Source organism: Cynocephalus volans, chromosome 6 (genome assembly GCF_027409185.1).
Source record: "Cynocephalus volans isolate mCynVol1 chromosome 6, mCynVol1.pri, whole genome shotgun sequence".
Lineage (NCBI taxonomy): Eukaryota > Metazoa > Chordata > Mammalia > Dermoptera > Cynocephalidae > Cynocephalus > Cynocephalus volans.
The window spans coordinates 27275088-27285225 of record NC_084465.1 but is presented as its reverse complement, the minus strand read 5'-3'; the positions used below and the strand labels follow the sequence as shown (position 1 = coordinate 27285225).

Genomic DNA, 10138 nt, shown 5'->3' with positions numbered 1-10138 from the left:
AGGTATAAGCTCTTATCATTTTTCTTGCGTGATCTCTAATCTTCACCCAACTGTGCAGAATGGGGAGCCTTTATCCTCATTCCACAGATGAGGAATCTGAGAGGTGAATTCAAAGTCACACTGGCAATAAGCTCAGGGCCTCCCTGGCTCCCCAACCCTCTGTCCAGCCTCTTATGTCACAGCCTCTGCCCCTGAGCCTGGCCCCAGTCTGCTCTCATGTCACATTCGAGGGAGGGACACTGTCCTGAGACAGACGAGGCCCTCCAACCCCCAGGGCACAGTGGGGTGCGAGGCTGTGCATTCACTTCACACCCAGGGCAGGTGCTTGTAGTGTCTGATTCTGCACGTGTGCATCTGCCTGTGTGCATCTGCGTGTGGCACGTGTGTGTGTGTGTGTGTGTGTGTGTGTGTGTGTGTGTGTGTGTGTGTGTGTGTGTGTGAGAGAGAGAGTGGGTGTGTGTTTGGCTGGAGGTGGAGCCTGAAGCTGGGGGAGGCAGTTGTGGGATTCAGAGCACATTGACTTTGAAGGGTCTTCCAGGGACACTTCAGTCACTCCACTCAATGAGGATGTAGTCCCCTTTCTCCTTGATGATGTAGGTGACATTGTACAGCCGGTTCCCCAGATGCTTCACATACACCTCCTTGCAGGGGGTCTTGGGCCTGTGCACACCCACCATCATCATGTTGGTGCCTGGAGAGGGAGGCAGAGACCGACAGGCTCCCACTGGGGCCCCTGGCAGACCCCACCCACAGGCCCCAGGATAGGAAACCCATCAGCTTTATCCCTCAGGACAGAATCAGTGGGTCAGGGCTCAGCTCTAGAGACAAAGGCACATTCCTAGGGGTGTGGGGTGGAGGGAGGCAGAGACAGAGCAGGGCCCAGGTGAGGGGAGTCTATGACATCTGCTCAGCCCAGCACTGGCTGTCTGGACCAAGTCTCTCAGGTTGTGGCCTTGCTGAACACAACCTCCCAACCTGTCACAGGAGACCGAAGGCCCCCGCCCTCCTTGTGAGGACCTGGGTCCGAGCTCAGTGCCCTCTCTGCTCACCCACCTACTACTAGGACATACTGCTAGGACACCACTGCTAGGGGACGCTGCTGAAGAAGCCCTGGCCCAGGAAGTCCCCGAAGAAATCCATGACTGACCCAGAAGTCACAGCTGGGGCCACGACATCGCATAGCCTCCTAGGAGGCCCACACAGGGCCAGGCATGGTACCTGTGGGAGCGGGGCCATTGGAGCAGACCTCGTAGATCTTGTACGGCTGAGGCGGCATGTCCCGGGGCCTGTCATAGATGAGGCGGAAGTCGCAGCTCTTGTTAAGGGCGCAGCGCAGGTTGGCCTTCCACTTGGCCGGATCCGCCTCGTCCACCCCTTCCGTGTACTTCCCCGTCTCCTTGGCCCAGGCCTGGGGCAGGAAGAGAGGTCAGCGGCCACAGACAACCTCACCCCTCTCCCAAGCCCCAGCCTGCGAACTGGGGATGAGTTGGGGGTCGAGTATGGGGGTCACTGCAGCACGGTGACACTACTCAGCCACCGGCTGAGCCTCGCCAAGCCCCAAGGCCTCGTCTGCACCTGGGGGTGTGATGCAGGCTTCCCTCTCTCAGGTTCCAACAAGCTCCATGAAGCTTAGGGGCGTTGGGGGCATCCGCAGTCAGTGCTGCTGGGTGTAAACAGGTACAATCTCTAAGGAGGAGAGCGGAACCTGTGGCTGAGGCCATGTACACTGCAGCCAGGCTGGCCTTGCTTCCAGAATGTGCCACTGCCAGCTGCACGCCAGGCCATGTCACCTTGACTCTCCTCACCATGGTCTCCTCCTCACAGGGCCCACCTCACAGGGTGAGGTCCACAAAGCACTCAGAACTGTGCCCGGATGTAGCACAGGCTCCATACGCTTCGCTTCGGCTGTGCCTGTGACTACTGTGGACGGCAGTTGGGTGATGTCAGGATTACAAAAGCTTTTCCCCTTTAAGCCAGCAATTGGACTTCTAGGAATTTATCCTAAGATTATAGAAGCATCCACACACGATTATGCACGTACAAGGTTATTCACTGTAGCACTACTTGTAAAAGCCAAAGATCCAAAATGCTCAACGTCCATGAGTGAGGGGCTGGTTTATGACCAACCCACAGAGTAGAGCGATGGGCAGCAAAACAAAAACAAAAAAAGGAGGAAGTTTTATGTGGACTGAAGTGTAGCGATCTTCTAGTGATACTACGTGCATCCTCGTTGGTATAGGGGCAAGACAGAAAAGAAAAGAAATATTACGTGCAGAAGAGTATGCACACATGTAACTATTTTTTTGAAAAGTGGGGGAAAAGATAGGCTCGTATTTGTATATTAACAGTAATCTCCCAGGAAGGATAAACATTATTGCCTTTGGTGGGAGGATGGCTGTGGACAGGGACGGGGGGAAGACTTTTTGCCATAAACCATTTCACACCTTTTTAATTTTGAATGTGTGACTGTGTTACATATTCAAAAATAAGAAATTGATTTGAAAAAGAACTTTGAATAGGTAGAGATCAAGTGAAAAGACTAAGAAATCTGTATCCAGATTATTAAAAGTATGCATTCACTTTGACCCAGCAAGTTTTAACTCTAGGAACTGACCCCAAAGAAATAATTTAAGATGAATACAGGGTAAGAGTTAAGAAAATCTACATACTGATGTGTGCTCAGGTAGAGCGGTCAACAGACACAAAAAGTGATGTGGACGTAAGTAGGAAAGGAAAGCCGATCCAGGGGTGGGGTGAAAAAACGCTCGTTATAGAACTTGCACTTTTGCGCTTCACATACACACACATGCAAACAAGACGTATAAGCAAAAACTACTGTAGCGGGCACCTCCCAGCGTTGAGATTACCAGTGAATTGTTGGCTCCTGTGAGCGTATGTGGACACTGATCGCGCACTCATGTGTAACAGGAGTGAGACAAGAACAAGGGGTGAGTGGGAGGAGTTCCAGGAGGGTCTCCTGCAGCCCCCACCTTGCTCTGGGGTACAGGTGAGAAAAGGTGTACCGTGTGGCCATGCCTGCGACCCCTTGGTCTAGGCCTAGAGTCACTAGCAGCAAGGTGGCTGGGAGAGTGGCTGGCTTTGAGGAGCCCTGGGGGTGTGTGCACGTCTGTGAGTGCATGTGTGTGTTTGCATGTATATATATGGAGGGGGTGTGATACTCTTCTGGGGATGGGGTGCCTGGAAGGTCCAGTCAGTGCCCCCTGTCCAGGGCATACCTTGAAGATGGTGTTGTCCCCTTCTTGGCTGGTGCCGTGCCTCGTGGCATGCCGCCAGGGGATGTAGAAGAATTTCTTGTCCCCGTTGACCCACTGAAGTCCTGGGTACTGGCAGCTGTTCACCTGGGCCACCAGCCAGGGCTTCAGCCGCACGCGACGGGGCGGTGGGGGAGCCCCAGGCCCGGGCTGGTTCATGGCACGGGGTCTGCAGGAGAAGCCAGGTGGGAGCATCAGCACAGGAGCAGCTGGCACTCGCTGCCCTGGCAGGACAAGGGCGCTCAGGGGCAAGCCAGGGGTCTGAGGGACAGACTCTCTAGTGCACCCACCTGGTCAAGGCCAATGCTCTTTTCCAACCATCAGCTTTCTGCCCACAGGGTCACAGAATTTTCAGTTTGGGGGTGAGGGAAAGGGAAGATTTACAAAGCAGAGGTTGCTGTGGGCACCTTCCTTTGATGCCCTTTACCAGGCCGGGGGCAACCCATAGCCAGTGACTGCCTGCCACCCGGGGACCAAAGCCAGGCTCCCTTGCTCCAAGGTGGGCTAACCACTGTGCCCAGTGAGCCCAGGGGACCAGGCGAAAGCCCGTCTCCTGCCTCCTTTCCACATCCCTGCTCAGCTCTTTCCCTGCCCTGATTTCTCACCCTCCTTCCCCTGACAACCCCCTCAACAAGTCCCTCAGCAGGAATCCCACTGCGGCTTCCAGAAACCTGGCCTTAGACAAAGGCAGAGCCTGTGAGTGGAGGGAGGGTTTCCACACCAGTTCTCAGAGCTTCCTTTCTTCCTCGGTTTCCCTCAGGAAGAAAGCTTCCCCCCACAAGGACATCTTTTTTATTTTATTTTATTAATATTATTTTTTTTAATATTCTATGATGTTGTTGTGGAGCAGTTGAGAGGGAGGGGAGGAGGAAGGGGAAGGAAATGGGATGGAAGAAGGAGGAGGGGGGAGGGGCAGGATTGAGGCCTGTGGCACCCCCCTCATTCCCACAGGGGAGACCAGCGGGCTTCTAGCGGTGCCTTGGTTACTGCCGGGCTTGGTGAAGATGTCACGGGAGTGGGGCCAAAGCCCTCAGCACCCCCCACCCACCCCAGCTTGGGAGAGCGGGGGTGCTTCATGTGGTGGCACAGTGGTCATCACTGGGCTGGTTGCAGGTGTGGGGGTGGCATGGCCGAGGCCCCCCACTGCCCCAGCTTGGGAGAGCCCAGGGCACTTCCTGTGGTGGTGCAGTGGTTGTTGCTGTGGTGGTTGTGTGTTGGGGGGGTGTGGCCGAGGCCCTCATCCCCCACTCTCTGGACTGGTTGCAGGTGTCAGAGGGCGTTGCTGAGGCCCTGGCCCTCCCCGCTTTCTGGCTTGGTAGCCCAGGGGACTTCTGGTCCTTCTAGGTGTGACAGGTGTTCTTTGGTGAAATGAGACCTTTACTAGTTAATATCAAACTTCGTCTCTGGTTGTGGGAATTTCGTTTTATCTTCCAGGTCTGTGTTGGATTATTAGCTACCCCCAGCACTTAAACTCTGCACCAGAACTAATTTGTTGTTCTTTGCTTACTTCTAATATGGGGGAGCTTCCTGTGGGGACTAGCACTTGAGCTCTGCGGTTGAGCTAAATTGCTGCTTTGCTGCTGATTCCCTAGGGAAGGCTTTTGTACAGCTCAGGTTTTAATAGTTGACTTTATAGGAACTTCAGGATCTAGTGAAATCCAGTGCACCTGGGTTGTGTAGAAACTCTGGTCTGGCCTGAGTCTTTTCAGCAAACTGCACCCCCTGCAGTTCTACATTCCTTACCAGTCTCCACTGAGTGGTCCTGCACTGATTGGCAGGCAGATCAGCTGTCCTTGTTGTGCCCCAGCATTCCCCTGGTGGGTCCGTCTCCACCCGTGCTGCGAACACTTCCCATGGGATGGGCCATGCACTGATCCCTTGTAATGACTCACTGGCCTCTGAGTGGCCCCTTTTTTTTAGTTGTTCTGGCTCCTCGCTCCTATGTGGGTCCACGGAAACCCTATTAGTGGTCTTGCTGGCCTGGAGGCCACCAAGACCCTCTTCTCCCCTGCCACCTCCAAGCAACTTCATCCAAAGGGCCCAGCTATGGCTTTTGCCAGCTCCTGCTCTGTGCACTCAGCAGCTCCAGCCTCGAAACAGCCAGGATTCGAAATGGTCGGAGCGGTTTTTTCTTTCTCTCATCGTGGCTTCTCCCACCTTCGTGAACTCCGTAGGTCTCTCTTCCTCTTCCCCTGAGCTCTAGTAGCCCCAGCTTAGCTGTAGTTGCTTTTTTATAGTTGTCCACATGGACATCTTTAAAGAAATCTCATTAATCAATTCATAATGTGTCCAGCAAGGACAATGGCCACCAAACTCAGATCTTAGTGTTATAGGATTATCTATGTCCCAGTGTCTTGTTCCTCCCATTCACTTCCCTTTGCACATGCATCACGTAGCACTTACAAAGCCCCTGACCTTTGTCAGCGCCTGTGCTGCACACACTACAGGAAATACAGAGGAAGGTCTAGCTGCCTCCCTGGGGAGTGTGCCCCACCTCCCCAGGCCACCCTCTCTGGCTTCCTAGAGTCAGGCCAGCCAGCCACATGGACCCCTGCCTCCTCCCCTCCACCTGCCCAGCCCCTCACCAGACCCAGAATGGGAAACTCCTCACAGTATTTTGTGGGAGGAGGGGGTTAAAATATAATGCCCTGGAAATTGAGAAGGTGCTTTGAGATGAAAGAAAGAAGCAGGTAGGTCCATTCAATAATAGAGATATTTATTAATTGGGTGACTTACAGACAGGAAAGCTAGAATCAGTGAAGTATCAGGTGAGAGCTCTCTTACCCTGCAGTTTAGAAAATGTTTATATAGCAAAAGCCCCTGTTACTAAGAATAACTTTAAAGAAACATCTTAAGAAAATAAGGTAAAACATCATACACTGGGTGTCTTTGTAATTCACGAGGTAGGGGGATTTTGTGATTTCAGAGCCAGCACCACTGACGCCACCTGCTGCAATAAATCATTCACTCTGTGTAAACTGGGTTTCTTTTACAGCTTGCCCAAAGGTTAGGGTGTAACTGGTCAGCGAAGCAAAGGAATGAGGTTAAGCAGGAGTCAACATGGCAAGCAGGGCACAAAACGGCATTGGCTTGGATCACCCTCTACCACCCTCTCAGTACCTGGGCAATTTCTCTCCTCTCCTTGCCCACGCCCTTGGTCCTTGATGGAGTTTGGATGTGTTGTCCCTTCCAAAACTCATGTGGAAATTTGATCCCCAATGTGGCAGTGTTGGAAACTGATTGAGTCGTGGGGGCGGATCCCTCATGAATGGATTAGTGCTCTCCCTGAGGGAGGGGAAATTAATGAGTGAGTTCTCGCTCTATTAGTTCCCAGGAGAGCTGGTTATTCAATAGGACCCTGACACCTCCTCTCTCTCTCTTGCTTCCTCTCTTGCCATGTGATCTGCTTGTACCTGCCAGCTGTCAGCCACTTTCTGCCATGAGTAGAAGCAGCCTGAGGCCCATACCAGATGCAGCTGTCCCAGAATCGTAAGCCAAATAAGCCTCTTTTCCTTATATATTACCCAGTCTCAGGTATTTCTGTCATAGCAACATAAAACGGACTAATACAGTTCTTAACTCTGAGACCCCAGGGTTAGAGACTGAAAGGAGTGAGCCATCATAGGACCCACTGGTCACAGGGAATCTGCCACTCAGCAAGTAATACACAAAGGGTTGCTCTGGACCCACCCTGTCATTCCAAGCCTGTATGAGCCTTACAAGATGGAGCCTGTTTCCCCTGAAATTCCCTACCCAGTACTTTTTTGAGTTGCAGCTGCTAAGTGCCACTTTCCCACTGCTCAGAGCAGTGCACAGCTCAGGTGCCAGGAACCTGGGAAGGGGTAGGCCAGCTCCTCCCTGTCACAGGGGCTGGCAGGGGAGGGGAGCAAGCTCCCAGCCCTGCCCCCAGGCCTCAGAAGACCAGTGGCTCAGTTCCCCTTTCTGCACCAACCTCCACCAGCCCCAGAGGAAATGAAAGTGGCCAGAGCGGGACAACTCAGAAACCTCACTGTGAGCTGAAGGAAGGGATGTAGGAAACTCACAAATGGGTCCCCAAGGCCAAATTCTCAACTCCCCACCTCACAGCCCACACCCCAGCCCCAAGCCTGCTGGCAGCATTGTATATTTAGCCTGGTGGGGAGCACCCCTATTTGCATTTGCAACCCTCTGAGGCCTGGGTCCTAAAATTGAGAGGTGACAGTCACCAGCATCAGGCAATTCTGGTTAAGTCAGGTGGACAGAGCAGGTGTCACAAAGCCGCAGTAGCCTAAGAGGAGGGTGTTTGAAAAGGGGCTCCCAAGACAAGCCCAGCCACAGCTGAGGGAGGGTCTGTCACCATGTCACAGAAGGGTGTTCAGCCTCAGGGGATGTCATCTGCGGCCAGGTCCACACGGGCCTCACCCTGAGCAGGACCAGACTCCGCATCCTGCCCCCACAAGCTTCCTCCTGCCCAGAGGTGGGCTTGGATTTGATTCACACCATCACTATGCCCGTGATTCTGAACTTCAGTGTCTGAGCTTCTCAGGGGTCTACAGGATTGGGGTGAAGTGTACGTAGCCCCCAGGCCTAGGTTTGTGAGCCTTGGAAAGTGAGGAAAACCAACAGCTCCTCCAGCAGCTTCCATGGAAATGTCAAAAGGGCCATGGGGTGCTGAGGACCTGAGGAAACCCCCACAAGGGGTTCAGGCAGTGAAGCATCGAGAGGGGAGCCCTGGAGCCCCTGCTGGGGCTGGAGACCCCGCAGCTCACCCAGGGCCCTGCTGAAGTCCCAGGAGACAGCCCCTGATTTGCTGCTAGGGGAGGAAGCCCCTCAATAGTGGTAGGAGTGGAGGACAGAGCAGCAGGCACCCTGCCCCCTCCCAGGTTTGGGGGTCCACAGCATCTCTCTGCAAACCCCACGCCCAGTTCAGGGAGAAGGCAAGAGGTTCCTGGCCTGGGCCCGACCCCTAACCCCGCCCCTCCAGGTGAGCTGACCACACCCCGGGCCCTGCCCCGCTGAGGTCCACACGAGCCAGATGGAGCGAGCTCTCTCGGCTTCCTGCCAGGGGCAGGGTGGGGGAAGGCCGGGGTGCAGGGGGAAACCCCAAGGTAGGGCCTTTAGGTGAGAAGGGTGATTTCCCCGTGTTTCCCTAGACTCTTGTGGGAGCCCCTCAGCCCCAGCACCCTCACTCCCCAGGCCCGACAGCTAAGGGGAGGGCGGGGACTTTGCCTCTGGCCCGCAGGCCCCCTGCTCAGGACCCCCAGCTCCCCCCATCGGCCCAGCCCGCGTCCTTTCTGGTCCTGGTCACTTAGGCTCTAGGCCGGCAGGGAGCCCAGGCCACGCCAGGCCGCGGAGGCCACCCCCTCCGGCTCCGCCCGCGCACACCGCCCGCCCGCGCCTGCTGGGCCAGCCCGCCGGGCCACCGCGGGCGCTGCTTTAGGGGCTGCCGCCGAACCGCTGCTCCTCCGGCTGCTGGCGCCCTGTGCCTCTACCGCCACCCCCACCGCTCGCTGTGCCCAGGGTGGCAGCGAGGCCACGAAAGTCCCCCACTCACACCCCCGCTCGCGGGGGCCCGCTCTGGTCCCTCCCGGAGTGCAGGTGACAAGCGGGCGCGGGAAGGTGCAGGTCCTCGCCTTCGTCCCCCACGCATCGCGGCCACACTAGCCTCACTTTCCCTCCACTTTGACACTCGTCATGTTTCGTTCCTAAATTCGGGGGCAGGACGCAAAGAAGCCAGCCCGAGAAGCGCTGCACCCCGATTCTCCGCTGCCGGGAGCGTCGCGTTCAAGTGTCCGGGCCACGGTCGGAGGACGGCGCCTCTCCCGGACACCTTCCCCCAGCTCTTCCCACGAGTTCCCGCCGCTGGCCTGAAGGTGCCGGAGGACGGTCGCTTTCACCCTCCGCTCCCAGCCCACGGGGCCGGGGTCTGGCCGGCGGAACGGGACGGGGAGCGCCCCGAAAGGCGCATCGGGCCTTGCTCCTCGGGGGCCCAGGCCAGGCTCCTGCCGCGCTCCCTGGCGCTCCCGGTCCTCGGCGGAGGCGACGCGAGGGACAGAAGCAGCAGCGCTGGTGCCCCGCGGGGGGACGGACTGCGCCGCTCGGCCTCGGGGCGTGGGCGGTGTCTTGGCGGCCGCAGGCCAGCGGGACGCCACCTTCTCTAGGCGCCCACCGAGCTCGGGCGCCAGCGCAGCTGGACCGGTCGCCGGCAGGTGCCCCTGGGCGCGGGCCACGGTCGAGGCCCGAGAGGGGGTGGCAGGAGAGCGCGGCGGCGGGGACCTACCTGCGTGCGCTGCGCCCGCGGGGCTGCGCCCGGAGCACCGGCCGGCGGCGGGGCGAGCTGCGCCGTCCTGGAGCTGCGCCTCCCGCCGCTCCGCCCGCCCGCCCGGCACTTCCGCATCCCCGCCCCGCGGAACCGCCCCGGGCCCCGCACTGCCCCGGCCACCGGCCCCCTGAACCCGGCCCGGGGCCTCCGGGAGACGCCAGACAGCGCGGTGGCCTGGACGGACCGCTGGACTCCCCGGGCCGCCTGGAGCAGCAAAGTGGTCATTGGACAGATCCCTCTCCTAACTCCTTGCTCCCACTCCCACCTCCTCAACCCCTACCGCCGTCGCCGCCCACACCCCCACCTCTACTGCATGGCTTGGCTGGGCTTGGAGCTTCCCCATCCCCCTGCTTTTGTGGTGTTCTGACACCTGAGACATGGTTAAGAGCATCAGGAGATGATGGGGGGAGGGGCGGGGGGGCAGAGTGTCTCTTTTCTGCCCTTGCCCCAGCCACCCTCTTGCTCTCTGACCTGTCCCAGCCAGGGTGAGGTTCTTAGTCTGAGGCCCTGCCCTCCAGCAGCCACCTTGGTCTGCTTCCCACAGGAAGGGGCCATCACCTGTACC

The 10138-nt window shown here is 57.2% G+C and overlaps 1 protein-coding gene across 1 annotated transcript; it reads right to left on the bottom strand.

Moving 5' to 3' along the window:
* Positions 1–545: 545 nt before the first annotated feature.
* Positions 546–9580, bottom strand: LOC134380884 (interferon regulatory factor 5-like). Its single transcript, XM_063101019.1, has 4 exons — positions 9532–9580; positions 3237–3441; positions 1219–1408; positions 546–691 (listed from the first exon to the last, which is right to left on the bottom strand). Exons 2-4 carry the CDS (start codon positions 3429–3431, stop codon positions 546–548), a joined length of 531 nt encoding a protein of 176 aa, XP_062957089.1. The 5' UTR covers positions 3432–3441; positions 9532–9580.
* Between the last annotated feature and the right edge of the window lie 558 nt (positions 9581–10138).